At 42.5% G+C, this 24112-nt stretch overlaps 1 protein-coding gene and 1 long non-coding RNA gene across 2 annotated transcripts; both read left to right on the top strand.

Moving 5' to 3' along the window:
- Positions 1-11642: 11642 nt before the first annotated feature.
- On the top strand, positions 11643-12987 carry LOC701347 (peptidylprolyl isomerase D). The gene is given in 1 exon segment (NM_001265834.1): positions 11643-12987. A coding segment is annotated over 1 exon segment (1113 nt). The 5' UTR covers position 11643; the 3' UTR covers positions 12757-12987.
- Positions 12988-20367: 7380 nt separating this feature from the next.
- LOC144338841 (uncharacterized) lies at positions 20368-23596 on the top strand. Its single transcript, XR_013413225.1, has 2 exons — positions 20368-20768; positions 21195-23596. It is a non-coding gene; the product is annotated as an uncharacterized LOC144338841 (long non-coding RNA).
- Positions 23597-24112: the final 516 nt, after the last annotated feature.

Raw genomic sequence — 24112 nt, 5'->3', positions numbered from 1 at the left:
GAGTGAGAACTTGTTTCAAAAAAAAAAAAAAAAAAAAAAGCCAATCTCAGAATAACACATACTGTATGATTTAATCTATATAAAAATTTTTAACCAATAGTTAAAAATGGAGAAAAGATTAGTGGATGTCAGAGGACAGAGATGGTGAAGGGAGAGGAGCCTCCTCCATCAGGAGGCAGGAGGGAATTTGGTATGGTTATAAAAGGGCAACACAAGGAATCCTTGTTTTGGAGCTGTTCGGTATCTTGGCTGTGGTGGTGGATACACAAACCTAGACGTCATAAAATTGTGCAGAACTAAATATACACACAAATGAGTACAAGTAAAACGGAGAAGTCTGAAGAAAATCAAATTTTATCAATGCCAATATCCTGGCTGTGACATTGTGCTCCAGTTTTGCAAAATGTTAGCACTGGGGGAACTGGGAAACAAATACATAGGATCTCTCCCTATTATTTCTTACAATTGCATAAAGTCTATTTATCAATACAAATTTCAATTAAAAATGAAGGTGAAATAAGATAATTTCATACCAAAAACATTTTAAAAGCAGAGCAACTCTTGATCAGTTTTATTATTGTCTTTAAATTCCCTCCAGACAATGCACCCTCTTATTGTTTATACCCAGAGAGGACCATTCTGACTACTCTCCTTGATACAGCACTGGGTAGAGACATAATGAAAGATAAAGTGAGATGCCAGAACAGCCAAGTCATATTGCAGGGGGAAGGGTGTGACAATAGGGAGCAGGTAGGTAATATATACGGTATTAGAAAAATTAGCTGTCATGAATAGAATTAAGCTTTATTTTTTAAGCTTTGATGTCAGTATTAATAATTCATACATTAGAAATTATGTTTTAAATTTGAAATTTAAAAACAAATAGAAACAGGAAAATTTTCGTTTTGCTTTTGTAATATTCTAATCCTTTCATGTGAGTCTAACATTTTTCTTCAGGCCCAAGATGTCAATGTCAAGGTCTTTTATTTCTCTTTTTGATGTGCAGTAAAGAATTTAGTCTAGATTTCTTTAACTGGGAACATTATATAGTTCTATTCAGTTCTCAGTTTTGCACTGAAGAAACAGCTGTTCACAAATGTAGTTACTTCCAAACATGAATAAAAATTTTGCAAAATGGCCCAGGATAACTTCTTCTGAGGCACTTCTAGCATTCCGATTGCTTGATGTCATCGTCTTTAATTTTCAACACTGCATTTCATGAATTTTATCTGTTGCTCTTTATTCACTCTATCATTGATGATAGAGTAGGGGATGTATCTAAAATAATTAGAAAGCATGTTTTCAAATTCAGTTTTCAACTATCCACCATTTGAGGAACGTAGATCAACGTACCACTGTCAATCCTAGAAGGAGTTTCTAGGCCAGATTATTCCTTGAGGTTTTGTTTTGTTCTTCCTAAAACAAAATCCTCCAGCCAGTTTCACCAAACGTTAATATTTTGCCCTATTTATTTTTATTAGTTTATCTTTCTAAAATATAAGATAAACATTACAGGTCGAGATGAAGATTTCTTCATGCCTCAATTTTCATTTCTAGCTGCTCTTTTCCAGAGGTGTTCACTGCCACGAATGTGATGATGCTTAGCATTCCTTTGCATGTTATTTTACTATTACAATTTTGTATGTACGAAGAAAAAAGTGCATGTTATTGTGTTGTATGTTGCCGTACTTCACAAAAAGAGTATTATTTTTATGTATTACTATGCACTGTATATTATTCTGCAGCTTGTTTTTCTTACTGCACATTATAATTTAAAGATTTAGTCATGTTGATACATATACTCTATGTCGTTCATTTTAACTGAGGTATAATATTCCAGTGCATCCGTTCATCCATTCTCCTGCAGAGGGACGTTTATGTTGCTTATTATTATTGACCATGCTGCACTAGTCATTTCTGGATAAGTCTTTTTGTGCACATATACGGATTTCTCTAGAGTACGTAGCTAGATATTGCTAAATCAACATGTATAGCTATCTCATTCTTTATTAAATGCAGTGTAATGCCAAAGTGCCCTCTAAAGTCGTTGCATCATTTTACATTCCCTCTAGAATGTACTATTTCTCCATATATTTACCAAAATTGTATTGCTAGACTTTTTCATTGTTGCCAATTTGATAGGTATCTTGTTATAGTTGCATTTCTCTGATTGCTACTGTTGCTAGTGAAGTTAAATATTTTTCATGTATCTTGCCATGTGTTTTCTTTTTTTTTTCTTTGAAGCACATTTAGTAAGTGTCAGATTGTGTTGAACAGGTTGGCAGGAGAGAGTGTTGACTGAACAAGCTTTGATTAATAATGCAGTAGTGGCACAGCCATGAGTAGGAAGGAACTGCCTGAGCAACACTCCCCAGGTTTGTATGACCACTGTGGTTCTTACTTCAGAGTCTTTAATGTTAGAAGAGAAGCATGTATCCAGAGATTTTTTTAAAATTTATTTTATTTTTTATTATACTTTAAGTTCTGGGATACATGTGCAGAACGTGCAGATTTGTTACGTAGGTATACATGTGCCATGTTGGTTTGCTGCACCCATCAACCCGTCATCTACATTAGGCATTTCTCCTAATGCTATCCCTCCCCTAGCCCCCTACCTCCTGACAGGCCCCGGTGTGTGATGTTCCCCTCCCTGTGCCCATATGTTCTCATTGTTCAACTCCCACTTATGAGTGAGAACATGTGGTGTTTGGCCTCAGCCTCCCGAGTAGCTGTGATTACAGGCGCCTGCCACCATGTGCAGCTAATTTTTGTATTTTTAGTAGAGACGGGGTTTCACCATGTTGGCCAGACTGGTCTTGAACTTCTGACCTCACATTATTACTGAAATTTATAGCCATCTTGATCTAATTTGTTTTCCCTCTTGTGATAGATATACCAGTGTAAGAAGTGTTTGACTTTCTCCTTAGTTTTTGTATTAGTTTCCAATTGCCACTTAAACTTGGTGGTCTAAAACAACACAAATTTATTCACTTACATTTCTGGAAGCCAGAAGTTCAAAATAGTCTCACTGATCTAAAATCAAGGTATAAGCAGAGATGTGTCCTTTCTGGAACTTCTAGGAGAGAATCCTTTTTCTTGCCTTTTCTACTTTCTAGAGGCTACTTAAATTCCTTGGCTAGTGATTCCTTCCAGCACCCTCAAAGCTAGCAGTATAGTATCTTCAAATCCCCTTCCTTTCTGACCTCTGCTTCCATCATTTCTGACTCTGAGCCTCTTGTTTTCATATTTCCCTTATTAGGAACCTCGTGATTATGTTGGGCCCACCCCAGATATTGTCCCTATGCTTAATCACACCTGCAAAATCCCTTTTGCCATGAACATATTGACAGGTTCTGAGGATTAGAATGTGAACATCTTTGTGATGGTGGGGGGTGTATTATTCTGTCTACTACAATTTTATTATCACATGAGGCTCAATGTCAATGGTCTCTCATTCTAGGTATCAGATAATAGGGAATAGTAAGGAGTAAGGACTGTGATGAGTTGTATAGCACACAATTTAGAAATAAGGGCTCAGGGTTAATCTTCCAGTTTTTTCAAAAAATCTGTAAATATCAATTATGATGCACAATCTCTCAATTTCAAAATTTCCATATTTTAGAACATGGTGTTTGGGTTTAAGGAGGTCCAATAAATAGTACACCTCTTTCCTAGTTTAGTTCTGAATCAATTGGGAGATGAAGATAAAGATAGCTTCAAATAAAAACATTACCTTTCTGTTCCAGAATGTAACTTATCTCAGGACAGCTAGTCTTTCCAATGTTAAACTCCAGAATTCGAATTATTGCCCAGTTGAAGGCAGAAACATGCTCTTCTGGTGAAATAGCTACAAAGAAAAAGGGAAAAAGGAGCCATTTTACCTCTCAGGGAAGGAGCGAGGAAATAAAGAAATATCAGGGGTTTTATATGAATTGATAAATCTGTACACAGAGAACGACATGAAAGAAAACATCACAAGTTGGGGATTAAGCACTGTTCCTTTAATGCTTACCACCGAGTCATATTTTTTTTTACACACTGTGCAGCCCAACATTATACAGGCCAAAGAAAACATGTCTGTGGGTCACATGTAGCCCATGGGTCATTAATTTGTCGGAGTTTCATAGCTCCTGCAGATTTAGTCTTCTAGTAGCCCCTATCACTCTACCCCAGCTTCCTCTATTGATTGGGTCATCTGGTCAGATATTGCACTTGTTCCACCAATGGTCAACAGACAAAGGGAAGGAAATGAAGCCAGCTATCATGTGGACTTGAGGCCCCATCAGAACGTCTGGGTGCAACTGCTATTGTAGCAAGCTTGGTAATGTAAACTAGGGAGTTTACATGGACAAAACTAATGTTCTATGAATCATTAGCATACTCTTTCTAGAGGGCAATTTGGCAGCATCTGTCAAATTTTTAAGTGCTTATGTTCCATGACCAGAATATTAGAGATCTATACTACAGAAATAATAACATGAGTGAAAAAAAGAAAAAAGCAAACAAGAATTTTCTTTGTAATAACAAATTTAAAAAATGAAAACAACTTTAAAGCGTCCACCAAAAGAGCAAGGGATAAATAAATTATGGAAAAGTAAAGATGAAATATCATTTTTTACTTTATGTATTATATGATTTGAAATAAACAATTATATAATACTTTTTAATACTTAATTTAAATTGCACAATACATGATATTGTTTTTCACCCAAAGCATTATGGTATAACAAAAGCCTAAAATGCCCCTTGCCCTTCATCTTGTCTTCTCTCTGTCCCCCACCTTCCCATGTACTCCCATGAGGTAAAATCTACTGTCATTTTCATGTATAAGATTCCAGGCTTTTCTGCACATTTACATGTATACATCAATGTATAATTTTTAATTGTAAATAATATATATGATTCTGCAGATTGCTCCTTTTATGGAACAGTATGCTTTGGGGATTTTTTTTTCATGTCAGTATATACAGACTCATCTCGTTGAGTTTAGCTGCCATATTGTATCTACAGTATGGATAGGACACAGTTTATTCATTTTCCTATTGATGAACATTTAGGTAGTTTCTACCGTTCTACTCTTATAAGACAACGCTGCTATGAATATCTTTGTACAAACTTCCTTGGGTCCCTGTATCCACTTTAGAAGTAGGATTACTGGGTTATAGGATGTATACCTTTTAAATCTTAATGAATAGTATTTCTTCTGTAATTTAAAAATAATACTTTGTTTCAAGAAGAGAGAAAACAATATTCTTAAAAATAGCAAGTGGCTCTCTCATGTACAGATGTACAATGTATACACATATAGCTAAAGAGATCCTGCGCCAGCCCTTAAAATTATCGTTGTAAAATAGAATTCATTGTGAATCACAGCTTACCCCCCAAAAAAGCACAACAGTCATACACACTGGGCCTACTGTTTTTGGCATGCTTGGGATATAATACCCGCCGTGCTCTTTACATATACTTATGGGTATTGTGTGTGTGTGTTTCTGTGCATGTGAGCATGTGTGTGTGTGTGTGTGTGTGTGCGCGCGCGCGCTGGCACATGTGTGCTGCATAGACTTGCAACAGGGTTTCTTCTAGATGACTCTTCTGAACCACAGCAATTTCTGTGGAAGTAGGAAGAAAATTGGTGAATGTAAGAGATATCATGGAGTTGGAATCCCCTGGAAATCATGACTGGTAGGTCTAGGCAGCCAGGCAGAGAGCAAAACTGAGGATGTCATAAAGTTTAGCTTCTTGTTTGCTGAGCTGAATGAGGTTTGCTGAACTATCCAAAACCACCAAGAGCACTGTTCACTGGGGTCAGCTTCGTCGACGCTCACAGCTTTGTCTCTCTGCTGCTAACAGCAGCATTTGGTAAGGTGTAAGAAGGCCTGCATTCTAGTCCTGGCTCTACCTCCAATTCGCTATGTGATCTTGAAGTAATCATTTCACTGCACGTAATTCATCTATAAAATGAATAGGACCTTTTTCACCTTTAATATCATGGACTAAAAAATCCAAACCAAGGGTTGAACAGACATTTGGATATCTGCTACACATACCTAAATCTGTACAAGCTTGCATCTAACAGATATACAATGCTAAATTAATTCTTTTCATCTGTCCAGGATCTATTCTGGTATTTTTTCTTCAACAATACTTGTTATAGGGCTTTGCAGAACTAAAATGGGGCAAATAGAAGTGAATCCAAAGAGGATGTAGGTGTTTCCAACAAGTGAAAGCCTGAAGTGGGAAAGTTTGGGATGCCCAGACTCATAGACTTAAAGGAGGTAGAATGAGAAAGAATCATAAAGTTGTAGAATCCCAGACTTTAAGCTTGCCTATACAAACCTTCCAGCTTCAACAGATATCAGTTCTACAAACACACCTTGCAGATAGCTATGAAAGGAGCTTGTTTGTGGTCTGGACTGGGGGGTGTGTTTTATAGCAAAACATAGCTGTCAGGGTAATAATGTCTTTCTTCCATTTAACTGGTCCCCTTTGATGCTGAACTCACAGTAAGGCAGCACGGGCATGTTTCATGAAAAAGAAACCTTGGGAGATATTTATGCGAAAACGCACACACACATACATTGCACACACATGTATGGTTGGTATAGGCTTTGAAAGATATTACCTTGAAATTATTGTTTTGTTTTCTCATCTTCAAAGACTTTATCTCTTCATGCAGTTTAGCTGTGCGGCCACCAGGGGGTAGAAGGATGCCATTGATTGTATTGTGAAGTGTAAGCCTCGAAGTCTGTGCTGTCCCTGAGATTCAAAATGATGGTTCTCCGCTCATTTTGACCCCCTACCCAAGATATACAGTCACATATATCCAGCTTTTTCTAGAAAACGAATGCCTTTGCTAAACTATTTAAAATATGTCAAACTTTAAACTCATCACACTGGAACCACATTTCCCAGGCCCCTGAAAAACAGCAGCAGTCTCCGGTTTGTAGGAACTCTTTTTCAGAGAAATCACCAGAATTCCAATTCCTTCTGTGTTTTTTAAGTTCTCTCAGCTGTGTCCCATTTGGATTCCTCAGTGGCCCTTCCAAGGCCTCTTTTGCCTAACTTCCCAAGACTCATTCTCCTTCGCTAGTCTCTTTCCACACGCAACATGGGGTTAGGTCAGTAATTCATGCAGTAAATATTTACTTTGTATTCATTGTGTGCCAAAACAATCCCAGACTCTCAGGAAACTAAAACTTTTCTGTCCTAGAGCTTACATTCTAGTGAAAAGGCAGACAATAAACAAATATGTTCAGATGATAATAAGTGCTATAGAGAAGTAATAGTAAGAAATAATGCGGAAGAGGGAGATTGGGAGTTATTCAAGGAGGGGATGGTGGCAGGCCTGATATTTTAGATGGTACTGTCAGAGCATATTTCTCTAATAAAGATGGCATTTCAGCTGTGACCTGAAGGAGGTGAGAGAGCAAGCCACGTATTTCAGGAAGTTGGAGAGGGGGCACAAATGTAAAGATCTTAAGGTGGCACTAGTCTCAGTATGTCTGAGGGGCAGCAAGGTGGCCAGTGTAGCTGAAGCTCAGTGAGAAATGGAGAGAATGATGGGAAATAAGATCAAATAGGTGACAAGGAATCTGATCTTGTAGGACCGTCTCTGTGAGATGATGCAGCTCTGACAATTTTGAACAGAGGATTGACATGGTCACTGTGGCTGTAGTAAGAAGTGTGGGAGAAGGGATCATATTCTGGAAAGGGCTTGAAGGGAAAGTTGACAGCATTTACTAATGAATTGTGTGTGGTAAGTGTAAGAAAGAAGAGTCAGGGGTAGGCTAAATATTTGGCCTAAGCAAATGGAGTTTCTATTTACCGCGACAGGAAAGACTGGGGGACAGGCAGTGAAGTAAAAAAGAAAACTAGAAGAGTGTGTGTGCCGTCCTGAAAGCCAGGTGAAGAAAGTTTTGCAAGGAGGAGAGAGTTATCATCTGTGTCCTACACTAATGTGGTGGATGGCATCCCTTCTGGCTGTGGCTGTCGCTACAGGTGTTACCTGCCTCACAGTCTCACTGACATTGGTGTGCTTTTCTGCCACGTCAGATACTTGCTGGATTGGGAAATGGTCCTCAAGTGTTAGAGACAATTCCACATGACCTCAAAACACAATGGTCCTCTGTATGCTGTTCTCGGTTCCCAGTTTCCTGGAGCTCGATTAGATAACAGACAACTGAACTCTCATCCTGCATCAGGGGACAAAGGGGCACACTACTCAGTGCTACATTCAAAAGGCTCCTCTCCACCAGACTCTGCTCAGCTTCCGGAGCAAAGTCTGTGAGAGGACTCCAGCTTTTTCCATTTGTAGTGGTTCTTTTCCACCTAGAATGCTGCCTGGGGTTGAGCGTCTACCTCAGCTCTCCCATACAAATCCTAGAGCATCAAGCAATACTGCCTACTTCACGGCCATTAAACCTTCGTGTCCAATCTACTCAGATAATCCCAGGCACTCCAGGACTCACAGTGGCCCTAGACATACAAGCTGTACTGCACTAAATTAAAGAATCATGCCTTAAGCATTTTGTTGAGTAAATGAAATTACTAAAATAGAGACATGTTATTCTCACCCAATTTTTAGCTGTTTATTTAACATCATAACACAATTTTGCTTTTCTATACTGTCACTAATTAAAATTTTAAGTCTGAAATTATCATTCTCTTCCCAGATCAGTATTTGAGAAAAACCCTTACCCCTTCCTCCCATCCCAGTGAATTTTATTATCACCATTCATTTACCATGACTCTTCACAAATATCCTATGAAGGTATAGGGTAAGCTTGGGGGGAAACACGTTGTCCAGATTCAAGTCCTAACTGATTTGTTTCTTAGATGCATGACATTGGGAAAATTGCTTAATATCTCTATGACTCAGTTTTCTCTTCTAGAAAGCACAGATAATAACTGTTGTGAAGATTAAACAAGATGAAGTATGTAAAGTTCCAGGCACATTGTAGAAGTAAGAAGATAGAGCCCATCTTAGCATGGGTCCATAAGAAAGAAGAATGTTGGCCCCAGTCAACATGCAATGATCACATAATGTAGCAATAAATTGAATGATATGATATGGCTTTGAGATTGCCCCCTTGACAGCAGGTATACTATCAAGAAGTGAAGAAGTATCACTCCAGCACTATACCTGCTGTCAAGGGGGCAATCTTAAAGCTCTTCCAACCTGTCACAGCATTATGTGCAAAGTCCATAAACTTTAGTTGATACTGAGAAGTTTCCACCATTTCTACTGTCAAGCCAGTCAATTCTCAGTTAACAGCAAACAACAGACTACTAGCATTATGTTTTCCATCTTTCCCTCCAAATCTACACATTCAATAGGCACATGATTTTCTTCCCAAGTGACTACAGGCAACATTTGTAACAAATGCTTTGCCTCTGCTTAACAGGGATCTTCATCTTTTCAGCCTTCAATATGTTTCTTTGCCACCCACCAACCTACCATTCTGTCAAACTCACTCGTTTTAGATTTTGTTACTGTATGCCCTACCCACTGTATCAATTTCTGTTTTACTTAGTCAGCATCTGGTTCTGCTGAAGTAACAACCCCCAAAATCTCAATGGCTTAAAGCAACTAGAGCTTATTTATTGCTACATTATGTGATCATTGCAGCCTGGGTCCGTGACGCCCTGGGGGCGGCAGATGAGGCTCACAGGCCTCCCTCACTTCGGGCACCTGTCCTCTCTCGAAACCTTGTCTGTCCTCTGCCAGCATGTCATTGTGTCTCCCCACAGTATTTTGTTGAGTTTTGGGCCCCTCAAACATGGAAATTCAGAGATGGGAGGGACATGGGTACAAGGGGCAGCACTGCACAGGGACCCATGGGGACGAATGACCCATGGCCCACGGAGCCAAAACCTCGACCCTGACCAGTGAAGTTGGCCTACTGGTCCTGGAAAAGGAAAAGGGTCCCTTTTGCTTTAGGGAGACTTCCGGGCCCCCCATAAGGCCTCCAGAGTCAAAGCATCATGTTTCTGCAGCCCTTTCAAACCAGGCTTTGCTCGGACCCTTAGCCCAATTGTTAAAATCTGAGGGCACGTTCCAGCAGGGCACATGGCAATGAGGCCCCAAAGGTTCTCCTAGAGCCAAGGGCGTGGACTCCTCTATTACTAGAAGTTCTTTTTTCTTTTTTTTTTTGACAGAGCCATTCTGTCACCCAGGCTGGAGTGCAGTGGCACGATCTCTGCTCACTGCAACCTTGACCTCCCAGGCTCCTCCCACCTCAGCGTCCCAAGTAGCTGGGACCACAGGCACATGCCACCACTCATGGCTGAGTTTTGTGTAAATATATATATATTTTTTTATGGAGTCTCAGTTTCATCATGTTGCCCAGGCTGGTCTCAAAGTCCTGGGCTCAAGCTATCCTCCCTCCTCAGCCTCCCCAAGTGTTGGGATTGCAGGCGTGAGCCACTGTACCTGGCTTTAAGAAGTTCTAATTCCAGAGCAGACCAGTCGTATTATTCCATAAGCATCAAAAATTACCCAGCATATCATCTTGTTAAAATATCATTTTGTTTTAACCAACTTCAAGTAACAAATCTGCCCAATCATGTTAGTAATTATTAATTAAGTTGATGGCTAAGTCAGTTGGCCTCTCCCTGTGGTAGCATTGCTCCTACTGTAGGGTGCTACCTCAGGAATTCAAAGGGTTCAAATTTCTCAAAGTTGTAAAGCAGAAGCTTTAAACATCCCCCAGAATGTAAGCTTGCTCTAACTTGCTCACCAGGAAAAATTACAGGTTACATCCGTTTGCCCTGCCTCATCATTTTGACTTTATAGAACCTCACAACTCTCCATAACCTTTATCACACGTGCTATTTGTTAGAGATGGTGCCATGTGGCCGGGTGTGGTGGTTCACTCTTATAATCCCAGCACTTTGGGAGGCCAAGGCAGGTGGATCACTTGAGGTCAGGAGTTCGAAACCAGCCAGGCTTGAACCCAGGAGGTGGAGGTTGCAGTGAGCCAAGATTGCGCCACTGCACTCCAGCCTGGATGACAGAGCGAAACTCTGTCTCAAAAAAAAACAAAAACAAAAACAAAACAAAAAAAAACAAAAAAAAAAAAAACAAAACAAGAGATGGCGCCACGCTCCTTTAATGGATTAGCTCACATTCCTAATAGGCTTTTGAAGCTCTTTCAGAAAAGACCCTTGAACTGAGCACACACACATGCTGAGTATGGTTCTTTGGGGCTCGTTGTGAATTGATGGCTGTGCAGTGATGCTTCACATCCTCCCTTGCCTCACTTCCTGGGTTTCTCATGCTCATCACCTTAGGGTTATACCTCCCAAGCAAAGTATCAGTATTTTAATCCCTGCCTCAAACTTTGCTTTTTAGCAGAGCACCTAGGCTAAGCTAGCCAAGTATAGAATTCTAGGTTGAGGCTGGGCTCAGTGGCTCACGCCTGTAATCTCAGCACTCTGGGAGGCCAAGACGGACAGATCATGAGGTCAGGAGTTTGAGACCAGCCTGACCAAGGCTGGTGAAACCCGTCTCTACTGAAAACACAAAAATTCGGTCAGCGTCGCTGCTAGTCTCCGGCGGAGACTAGCGCTCTGGAGTTTGAGGTGCCGGGCGGCCACGAGGTGCGGGGATCCTGCGTCCAAACGCGTCTGCAAGTCGAGATGTCGCATCCGTCCCCCCAAGTCAAGCCCTCCAACCCCAGTAACCCTCGAGTCTTCTTTGACGTGGACATAGGAGGGGAGCGAGTTGGTCGAATTGTCTTAGAATTGTTTGCAGATATTGTACCCAAAACTGCGGAAAATTTTCGTGCACTGTGTACAGGAGAAAAAGGCATTGGACCCACGACTGGGAAACCTCTCCATTTCAAAGGATGCCCTTTTCATCGAATTATTAAGAAATTTATGATTCAGGGTGGAGACTTCTCAAATCAGAATGGGACAGGTGGAGAAAGTATTTATGGTGAAAAATTTGAAGATGAAAATTTCCACTATAAGCATGATCGGGAGGGTTTACTGAGCATGGCAAACGCAGGCCGCAACACAAATGGTTCTCAGTTTTTTATCACAACAGTTCCAACTCCTCATTTGGATGGGAAACATGTGGTGTTTGGCCAAGTAATTAAAGGAATAGGAGTGACAAGGATATTGGAAAATGTGGAAGTGAAAGGTGAAAAACCTGCTAAATTGTGCATTATTGCAGAATGTGGAGAATTGAAGGAAGGAGATGACTGGGGAATATTCCCAAAAGATGGCTCTGGCGACAGTCATCCAGATTTCCCTGAGGATGCGGATGTAGATTTAAAAGACGTAGATAAATTTTTATTAATAACAGAAGACTTAAAAAATATTGGAAATACTTTTTTCAAATCCCAGAACTGGGAGATGGCCATTAAAAAATATGCAAAAGTTTTAAGATACGTGGACAGTTCAAAGGCTGTTATTGAGACAGCAGATAGAGCCAAGCTGCAACCTATAGCTTTAAGCTGTGTACTGAATATTGGTGCTTGTAAACTGAAGATGTCAAATTGGCAGGGAGCAATTGACAGTTGTTTGGAGGCTCTTGAAATAGACCCATCAAATACCAAAGCATTGTACCGCAGAGCTCAAGGATGGCAAAGATTAAAAGAATATGATCAAGCATTGGCTGATCTTAAGAAAGCACAGGAGATAGCACCAGAAGATAAAGCTATCCAGGCAGAACTGCTGAAAGTCAAACAACAGATAAAGGCACAGAAAGATAAAGAGAAGGCAGTATATGCAAAAATGTTTGCTTAGAAAGGATTCAGTTTTGCTTATTGTGTGTTGATTGTGTAAATGCAATAAGAAAATGTAAAGGTTTTTGTCTATTAATATGATCCCTAATGTGTTTCTTTTGACACCTTAGTTCCTCATTGTTTACAGTTTAGGAGTACTGATAGGGGTTCATGCTTAATAAACGTGTCACAATACAGTCAGTAAAGTGGTTTTGTTTGTTTCTTTGAGATGGAGTCTTGCTCTGTCACCCAGGCTGGAGTGCAGTGGCGCGATCTCAGCTCACTGCATCCTCTGCCTCCCGGGTTCAAGTGATTCTCCTGCCTCAGCTTCCCAAGTAGCTGGGATTACAAGCATATGCCACCACACCCAGCTAATTTTTGTATTTTTAGTAGAGACAGGGTTTCACCATATTGGTCACGTCACGCTGGTCTTGAACTCCTGACCTCGTGATCTGCCCCTGCCTTGGCCTCCCAAAGTGCTGGGATTACAGGTGTGAGCCACTGTGCCCGACCAAGTAAAATGTTTTTTAAAATGGTTATCTGCATTATTCATAAAGGATAATGGTGTCCAGTCTTTTTAAACTTGTAAAGACACATCTTATTGAATAAAGAGATGACAGTTTAGTTTGTAAAAAAAAAAAAAAAAAAAAAAAAAGAAAACACAAAAATTAGCTAGGCATGATGACGGGCACCTGTAATTACAGCTACTCGGGAGGCTGAGGCAGGAGAATCGTTTGAACCTGGGAAGTAGAGGTTGCAGTGAGCTGAGATTGCACCATTGCACTCCAGCCTGGGCAAAAGGGCAAGACTCCATCTTAAAAAAAAGAAGAATTCTAGGTTGAATATAATTTCCAGCAGAACTTTGAATTTCTATGGAACTTCCCATGGACATATGTACATAAACAGATGGCATATCCTTTTTCTCTCAGATGTGGTCCCTGGTCCATGGGCTTTAGTCCATAGACTTCTAGTTTCCAGTGTTGCTGAAACAAATTTGATTCTTGCTACTTTATGGGTTAGCTGTGTTTTGATTTGTTTTGTTTTGCTTTAATATTTCATTTCTGGAGGCTGTTGCAAATTTACTTTAACCTCGATGTTCTAAAATTTTGTAATAATATGTCTAGACATAAATTATTTCAATGTGCTGGCTACTCTGTGGACTCTATCCATATGATGACTTGTACTATTTAGCTCAGATAAAGTATCTTATAATTTCTGACACTTTTCTCTCACGCGCTATTTCTATACTCTCTTTCTGAAATTTCTGTCAGTTGGATGACAGATTTGACTCTTCGTTTCCATGTTTCACTCTTCCCCTTCTTTGTATCTGGTATTTCCATGCCTCTAATTTCTCTGGAATTCTTCAGGGTAGGTAGGCATCTTCCTAAGCCTTATCCCTTCCTCACATACTCCGAAGTTTGATTTCTTTCAACTTAATTCATAATTTACCACTTCTCTATCAATTATCCAGCTTTTAGGAACATGGTCAAAATTTTTATTCCTTGATAGTACTCTTCTATTCTCTTCACACAGGTTATATCATTGTTATTTTTATTTTATTTTTATTCTTTGAGACCGAGTCTCACTCTGTCACCCAGGCTGGAGTACAGTGACGTGATCTCGGTTCACAGCAAACTCCACCTCCTGGGTTCAAGCGATTATTCCTGCCTCAGTCTCCTGAGTAACTGGGATTACATTTGCCCACCACCATGCCCAACTAATTTTTGTATTTTTAGTAGAGACGACATTTCACCATATTGGCCAGGCAGGTCTTGAACTCCTGGCCTCAGGTGATATACCTGCCTCAGCGTCCCAAAGTGCTGGGATTGCTGGCGTGAACCACTGCACCCGGCAACCATAATAATAATGATAATAATAATAATAATAAATGTAAATATATATTATATATACTTTATATATATATATATACAATAATTATTATTATTATTATTATTTGAGACAGAGTCTCACTCTGTCACCCAGGCTGGAGTGCAGTGGCATGATCTCAGCTCACTGCAACCTCCACTTCTCAGGTTCAAGCGATTCTCCTGCCCCAGCCTCCTGAGTAGCTGGGATTGCAGGCGCGAGCCACTATGCCCGTCTAATTTTTTGTATTTTTGGTAGAGACAGAGTTTCACCATGTTGGTCTGGCTGGTCTTGAACTCCTGACCTCGTGATCTCCTCACCTCGGCCTCCCAAAGTGTTGGGATTACAGGCGTGAGCCACTGCGCCCGGCCCCATTATTATTTTTAAAATGCCATTTAAGAGTCTTCAGAGACAGAGAGAGAGAGAAAGAAAATTGCTTAGGATCAATTCATCATCCTGAACTGGAATTGTCTGAATTTTTATGATGTAGTTGAATCTGTGTTTTCCACGTAGCTTGTGGGTTTCAAGACTGCTTAACAGGGCTGTATTTTTCCTATATGTCAGACATGCTTTAGATTCATTCAGCCAGTTTAGTATTTACCAAGTGAAGGGTTTATGGTTCGTTGCCATCTCAAAGCAATAAACACCACCTGCAGCCGACCTTCGTCTAGCAGATCAAGACTTCCTCATTTCTGAAAATAACTGAGTTTTTAAATACTATTGAGAAAGCAGAATGTCAAACAGTTGCTTCTTAGTATAATCTGTACTTTTCATTTTCAGCTGAAGATTTAAAAAATTATTTTTAGAAGAATACAACTTTATTTTACTAAGTTTTATTATTTTTCTTAAAAAAGTTTTAACGCCTCAAATAAGATGTATTTTGATTTTCTTTCCCTCCCTTTTTTAAAGCAACCTAGTTCTTTATTTTTATCTTTAAATAAATTGTAAACAAATTTCTACCTTTCTTAGGCACAGTCTACACAAATTCTTTCCTCTTTTCCTCTAAAACGTGGAGGTTCCTGCACTAGAAATGGAAACATACTAATAGTGCTTAAGTCATCTGAGAACACCATGAAATGAGTCATTCTCAATGGCTACACTTTTCTGATACCCTTTAAACTTAGGCAAAAATCCTATTTTGCATAAACATTTAGGCTGGCTTAACTTGAATTAACCCTTTTGTGAATGGACTGCTAACAATATCATTGCCAGATTATAAACTCTAATTAATAGTCTCACTCCTTTAGGTTCTAGCCAGTACAATGACCAGAGAAAAATCTCAGTATACATAGCATTTGTTGAATAAACATGTGAAGTGAATGAATGAATAAATGCAGTACAGTGATGCTCTTAGGTTTTACTGAGGCATATGGAGCTCCTTTTCTCTTACACTAACTGGCCCCGAGCTGCTGTGCTTTTAAGTGTTTGAATCTGCTTTGCAGTGTTTCTTTCTTTGCCCTTCCTTAGGTTCTCAGATGTCACCTGTTATCATTGTGTATGTACCTATCTCTAGAAGTCTTTCTCTCTTAACTTGACACTTCTCATCAACTATGACTTTGGGACCAAGGTGACTAAGCTGGTTATGGCAAGTACACAACTCTGAGTGAATTTCTGACCGACTTCGCCACTGTTTAATGTACTGTTTGTGGATCTGAGCTCCAATTTGGTTGCCCAGATATTGTCCTCACACACTTACCCACAGTTCATACTTCTATTTCAGATAGTGAGATAGTGAGGTAGCTTATTTCTACACGAATGGAATGACATGCTAGTTATTGGAGTAGAATTGAAATAAACTACCTGTACTTTCTAGATGGTAACACCTTTTATCTGAGCCCAAGAACTTTCACACTTCCAAAACACGTATGTCTCCACATAATTCATGACAATTCAGAGGATATAGTATTTTACTCATAGCAAAGCTAATGTATTATTCAGGGCAATCCCCCAAAAAGGGCTATGTGGTATTAGCACAGATACAATCACCTACAGCTCTCACCCTGAACCCCTCTCTCTCTTTCAACAATTTTTGATACCATTTGCATCAGCGGTTTTGTTATATAACAAACTACTCTGAAGTTAGTGGCTTAAAACAACAATCATTTAATATTTCTCATACATCTACAGGACGTCTGGGTGGTTCTGAGGATGTGAGCTGAACTTACTCATGTATCTGCAGTCATCTGTGGATGACCTGGGTAGTTTTGTTAGTCTTGGGCTCTCTCTCACATATCTGGGGTCTTGGTTGGGACTAGCAGGCTGACTCTGCTCTGCCCCATAGGTTGCACCCTTGAGCAGGCTAGTCTGAGCATTCTGTATGGAAAAGGTAGAGGAGCAAAAGAGAGAAAAGAAGCATGCCAGGTTTCCTGAGACCTAGACTCTGGAACTCACAAGTCACTTTTGCCACATTCTATTGGTCAGGTCATGTTACGAGAATATCCCAGATACAAGGGATGAGCAAATGGACTCCTCATGATAGAAGGAATTACAAAGTCACACTGCAGAGGATGTGGATCCAGGGAGAGGTAGGAAATAGGAGCCAATTTGCAATCAATTCAAGCATTACTGTTTTTTAAAAACAATAAAAAAAATACACTATTCATTATAATATTCCTTATCTTGTTTTTTCTCTCTATTAATATGGTTACCATTCATTTGTTTTACATTTTCCCCCGATTTCCATCCCCTCACCATTTGATATACAATATCTTAAAGAGGAAACAAATTTCTCAAAATGCGTTTTTATATTTACCAAAAGGAAAGGAAAGTTTTCTGATTATTTTCTATAAAGGAAGGGCAAAAACTCATATTCTTTTTTTTTTTTTTTTTGAGACGGAGTCTTACTCTGTCGCCCAGGTGGGAGTGCAGTGGCCAGATGTCAGCTCACTGCAAGCTCCGCCTCCCGGGTTTACGCCATTCTCCTGCCTCAGCCTCCTGAGTAGCTGGAACTACAGGCGCCTGCCACCTCGCCCGGCTAGTTTTTTTGTACTTTTTAGTAGAGATGGGGTTTCACCGTGTTCACCAAGATGGTCTCTATCTCCTGACCTCGTGATCCGCCCATCTCGGCCTCCCAAAGTGCTGGGATTACAGGCTTGAGCCACCGCGCCCGGCCTAAAAACTCATATTCTTAAAGGCTATTTTGCATCTGACTTTCTTTGTGAGTTGAACATGATCAAGCTTGCTGTTGCCTTCGATCTTAGTAAAGCCATAGGCATGTTTGTCCCAACGGACTAAGCACTGGGTAAGGAATGCAGCAGAAAGTTGATAACACAGATGTATGAGTGTGACATTTTAGTCACGAGTGATGCAGAGCCCCAACCTGGAAAACAGGATAATCAGCTGTGCTGATCTCCAATAGCTTGGTCTGGAATAACTCCCATTTTAATAGTGTGCCCTTGTGGTTTTCAGCCAATGCAAGCACATTTGCTATTCCCAGGAGATGTTTAGGTAGCATAATTTTTTTTCTTTTCAATCAACATAAAGATGTATAAGAATTGCCCTGAAATCTCTTGGAAATAACAAAGGTGTTTTCATTCCTTATGCCCTGACTTGCCCTCATCTGATCAGAAAAAGTGATGTTTAGTGTTTTCTATGAGCATAAGTAGGTTAGTGATTTTATTATTACTGAAAAGAGGAAGTGATATTTAGCAATTGAGGGATCTAACATAATGGTAAACTTGGTGATTTCTTTATAATCGAATGTAATTTTAAGATTTATGAAGATCTTTTGAACTTAATTTATTATATAAATCAAGTTTGCTGTCTTTGGAGCAGTCCTCTATGAAGTATGAAGTTTCAGGATATGATACTTTGGGCTATTTTCAAAAGTCTCAGCTAGGCACAGTCTTCGTGTCATTAGTTCTTCAGAGTAAAATCTAGAAAATAAGCTCACAGTGCCCTCTGCTCATGTACAACCTTTCCTAGTATTTTTTAAATCCAAGAAGAAGTGTATTTCAGGATTTAGTTTCTTCCTATAATTGACAGCATCCCACTTCCTTGAAAATTATGCATCTATTAGCAATAAGTATTAGCTGGAATATCCAATTATTACACTACTTCATTCCCCCACCACTACAACAAGATAATAAAGGCTACAGGTTTAAATGAATCTCAGGCCACTTGGTTGATCATTTTTCCAAATTTTAAAAATCTCTAGTGATCAGATTTCCTAGCCTCTGTGAACACTTTGTTTTTTGCCAAACTGCATTTACAATTGAGAAATTTAGCTCCTTCCTCACGCAATCTTACTACACACAGACACACAGACACACACATGCACACACACACACACTATAGACAATAGCTGGCCATTCTCTGAAAGACAGAAATTGTTTACAAATAAAATAGACAGAAATTGTTTATAAATAAAATAAACATAAATGAAAAAGTAGACTTAATAAATATTGTTGAATCACCCTACAGCTTTCTTTTCTCCAAGCAAAATAATTCCATTTTTTGGTAAGTTCTATTTTATCATAATTTAAAAGTAAAAATTAGCATGAATCAGATTGAAAGGAGCTGGGCACATTCCTCAGCCCCGGGCTCAAAACTCCCTGAGCCTAGCACAAACACATCCCATCCTCCCATCCCACCACCATATATCTCTCAAACTCCCTGAGCTCAGTACAAACACCACCTGGAAAGTCTCCGATAAGGAGACAGCCGTTCAAGGTTACTGAAAGCGCAGGAGCCAAAAGAATTTCTTTGTTCCCCTACAACTTTCGGGCTATAAAAAGCAAACGCTCGCATTGTTCGGGGCCCTCTTGTATACTGTGTAAAGGAGGGACCAAGTTCGAACTTGTAGTAAAGATCCTTGCCGCTTGGCTTTGACTCTGGACTCTGGTGGTCTTCTTTGGGGAACAAACAGTCTGGGCTTAACATCTGGGGGCCCGTCCGGGATTCCCCAAGCCCACCAGACCCCTGGTCAACGGATCTGCTAGGATCGATCTACTGATAGGTGAGCTGGCTCGTCTCCGTTTGTCTGTCTGTGTCTGTGTGTCTGTTCTGAATCTGAATCTCTGACTCGCGAGGTCTGAAACTGAGGCTGGCACAGTCCTGGCGGACGCGCTATAGGACAGCCAGTGGAGACCGGTGGGAGACGTCCCCTGGCTCTCTTCTGATTTAAATTGCGATCTGAGTTGCCGGAGCGGGTTCGCAATCCGGGCAACAGCCGAATCTGACCCCGGTCCTCGGGTGCGCGCTTGCAGTCTGAATCTGACCCCGGTCCCCGGGTGCGCGCTCGCCGTCTGAATTGCCCCGGTCCCCGGGTGCGCGCTCGCCGTCTGAATTGCCCCGGTCCCCGGGTGCGCGCTCGCCGTCTGAATTGCCCCGGTCCCCGGGTGCGCGCTCGCCGTCTGAATTGCCCCGGTCCCCGGGTGCGCGCTCGCCGTCTGAATTGCCCCGGTCCCCGGGTGCGCGCTCGCCGTCTGAATTGCCCCGGTCCCCGGGTGCGCGCTCGCCGTCTGAATTGCCCCGGTCCCCGGGTGCGCGCTCGCCGTCTGAATTGCCCCGGTCCCCGGGTGCGCGCTCGCCGTCTGAATTGCCCCGGTCCCCGGGCTCCGGGCTTCCGGCGCGCTCCCGGGCCCGGTCCCCGGGCTCCCGGCTTCCGGCGCGCTCCCGGGCCCGGTCCCCGGGCTCCCGGCTTCCGGCGCCGCGCTCCCGGCCCGGTCCCCGGGCTCCCGGCTTCCGGCGCCGCGCTCCCGGCCCGGTCCCCGGGCTCCCGGCTTCCGGCGCGCCCCCGGCCCCGGTCCCCGGGCTCCCGGCTTCCGGCGCGCGCTCGCGGCCCCGGTCCCCGGGCTCCCGGCTTCCGGCGCGCGCTCGCGGCCCCGGTCCCCGGGCTCCCGGCTTCCGGCGCGCGCTTGCGGCCCCGGTCCCCGGGCTCCCGGCTTCCAGCGCGGATTTCCTTTACAGGGATTCCAACCCACATTCCTTTACAAAAAGAGACACAGAAAGTGAGACTGAAAAGAAAAGAAAATAAGTGAGAGAGAAACCATAGAGATGGGAAAAGGAGAAAGTGAGAAGGGAAATCGGAAAGAGAAAGGGGAGAAAACGGCAGACGTGGAGAGTCAGAGAAAGAGACTGAGTATAAAGGAGAAAGGACACGGGATGACAGAGAGACAGAGAGAGAAAGCGCACGCGAATAAGATAGAAACTTAAAGAAAAGACCCTGTAAGTATGTCAATCAAAGATTTAGACAGAAACGGAAAGATTAGAGAGAGAGATAGAGGGACGGAGCAGGCGGAGGGGAGGCGGGCTCGCTGAAAGGGAAAGTAACTTTAAAAGGCTGGGGGGGCGGACGCGAGGGCGCACTTCGCGGACTAGGCCCCCCCCCCCCAGCCGCCTGACTCCACGGTGGCTTTACCCCTTCGGGAAATAAAACCCCCAGATGACACAGGAATCCCCAAGCTCCAGTACTGGCCATTCTCCACCAGTGATCTGTATAACTAAAAGGCTCAGAGTGCTCGGTTTTCAGACAACCCCAAAGATTTACTGGCTTTACTGGATAGTGTCATGTTCACCCACCAGCCCATTTAAGATGATTGTCAGCAGCTCCTCCGAATCTTGTTTACCACGGAGGAGCGAGAGGGAATACAGCCTTGCAGAAAATTCATCAAGAAATCTGGCCCAAGCTGAAGGAACTATATGAGACCGGTCCCCCGCCGACACCCCATCCGTACCAGCCGGGAGACTGGGTCCTGGTCAAGCGACACCGACAAGAGACCCTAGAACCCAGGTGGAAAGGACCACTCCAGGTACTCCTAACCACACCCACCGCCCTGAAGGTAGAAGGCATCGCATCGTGGATCCACTACACCCACGTCAAGCCAGTGGACCCAACCTCTGATCTTCTGGGACCAATCACGGCGGCGGCTGAAGCACCGGACACGTGGACTGTGGACAGAGCTAGGAACAACCCCTTAAAACTCACCCTGCGCCGGCAGCATAGCTCACTGCAAACATGCAGTTAGGTAGTCTAACCCTAATGTTAGTCGCCCTAGTGGCCGCTGGAGAAATCACAAAACCAGCTTATAATCCCTTTGTCTGGAGATTCTGGCTTTATGAAAACCGAACCCACCCTGGGCAACCTCATAAGCCCGGAAAATTATTGGCCAGTGCTGATTGCCCTTCCTCAGGGTGCAACAGCCCAATTCTACTAAATTTTACTGGTTTTCAAATAGCCAAACCTATGACACCAATAATATGCTTTGAGTTTGATCAGACTAAATACAATTGTAAACACTATTGGTGGCACCAAAATGCTGGCTGTCCTTATAACTATTGTAACATCCACAGACCCCGTTATTGGGGAGAGAGAAAACAGTTAGACCCTAAATGGCCCTTCTATCGTAGACGGGATAGAGACTTTCCATATACATGGATAGTTAGAGACCCCTGGAACTCCCGCTGGACCACACCTCAACATGGGGCTGTATACTACTCCCCCTCCTCCACATGGCCTAGCAGTCACCTCTATCTGTGGCGAGGCCTAGTGCAAGTACTGCCCCTGGTCCACGGGAATATCCAACGACAGGAAAACAGACTAACACAAGACTTACGTCCTTTCTCCTGGTTAAAGTTATTACAAGAAGGACTAGAACTTGCTAACCTTACAGGACTTCATAGCCCGTCTGGCTGCTTCCTGTGCGCCACTCTAGGGCGTCCACCGCTAACAGCTGTCCCTCTGCCATGGGGACCCTCTACCTTTGCCCAAGCTAACAACCTCTGAAACCACTCGTATGCTCCTATCCTGAACGTGCCCCTATACCTAAACCCCAGTCAGGAGAAGTTTCCCTACTGTTTCTCAGGAACCAATTCCAGCCTCTGCAGCATCACTGCAACGTCCCCTAATATCACCTTAAGGGCTCCATCAGGCATATTCTTCTGGTGTAATGGAACCTTATCTAAGAACCTACCTAGTCCTTCTGTTAATAACCTACTATGTCTCCCTGTCACATTAGTTCCCCGGTTGACTCTACTAACTGCTGGCGAGTTCCTAGGGTATACCGGTAACTGGACTAGTGCTGTTATTCACCCAGACCCTAGACCAAGACCTGCACGAGCCATATTTCTCCCCCTCATTGCAGGAATCTCCCTCACCGCATCCTTCATTGCGGCCGGACTGGCGGGGGGAGCCCTAGGTCACACCCTCATAGAAAGTAACAAGTTATACCAACAATTTGCCGTTGCTATGGAGGAGTCGGCTGAGTCCCTTGCCTCCCTTCAGCGGCAGCTCACGTCCCTAGCTCAGGTAACCTTGCAAAACCGGAGGGCCCTAGACCTACTCACTGCAGAAAAAGGTGGTACATGTATATTTCTAAAAGAAGACTGTTGTTTCTACATAAATGAATCAGGACTTGTAGAGGACCGGGTCCAACAGTTACGCAAGTTAAGCACTGAAGTAAAAACACGGCAGTTTGCTTCAGCTGCAGACCAATGGTGGAATTCCTCTATGTTTTCTCTGTTAGCCCCCTTCCTTAGACCCCTGCTAAGTCTACTATTTCTGCTTACCGTAGGACCTTGTGTTGTTAACAGAATTTTACAATTTGTTAGGGAGAGATTTGACACCGTACAACTCATGGTCCTCAGAGCCCAATACCAACCTGTAAACGCTGAAACAGAATCAGATCTGTAAGACCCAAGATTGGCTCTAAAGATACCTGAAAAGAAGGGGGGAATGAAAGGAGCTGGGCACATTCCTCAGCCCCGGGCTCAAAACTCCCTGAGCCTAGCACAAACACATCCCATCCTCCCATCCCACCACCATATATCTCTCAAACTCCCTGAGCTCAGTACAAACACCACCTGGAAAGTCTCCGATAAGGAGACAGCCGTTCAAGGTTACTGAAAGCGCAGGAGCCAAAAGAATTTCTTTGTTCCCCTACAACTTTCGGGCTATAAAAAGCAAACGCTCGCATTGTTCGGGGCCCTCTTGTATACTGTGTAAAGGAGGGACCAAGTTCGAACTTGTAGTAAAGATCCTTGCCGCTTGGCTTTGACTCTGGACTCTGGTGGTCTTCTTTGGGGAACAAACAGTCTGGGCTTAACAAGATTAACCAGTGTTTCTAAACTAAGACACCAAGCTACTTAAATGGTATAAACTAGAGATTTATGTTACCACTGTTACCCAGCTATTCTTGGTGCATAATGTGTACCCAGCATAATTGCTTTGAAAATATCCTTAGTTTTTGGCCGGGTGCAGTGACTCATGCCTGTAATCCCAGCACTTTGGGAGGCTGAGGCCGGTGGATCACCTGAGGTCGGGAGTTCGAGACCAGCCTGACCAACATGGAGAAACCCCGTCTCTACTAAAAATACAAAATTAGCCAGGCAAGGTGGCGCATGCCTGTAATCCTAGCTACTCGGGAGGCTGAGGCAGGAGAATCGCTTGAACCTGGGAGGCGGAGGTTGCAGTGAGCTGAGATTGTGCCATTGCACTCCAGCCTGGGCACCAAGAGCAAAACTCTGTCTCAAAAAAAAAAAAAAAAAAAGAGAAATAAAATTACCTAGTGTAA

This window comes from Macaca mulatta, chromosome X, assembly GCF_049350105.2.
Source record: "Macaca mulatta isolate MMU2019108-1 chromosome X, T2T-MMU8v2.0, whole genome shotgun sequence".
Taxonomy (NCBI): Eukaryota; Metazoa; Chordata; class Mammalia; order Primates; family Cercopithecidae; genus Macaca; species Macaca mulatta.
Note: the sequence above shows the minus strand (reverse complement) of the source record. Positions and strands in the feature narration are given on the sequence as shown.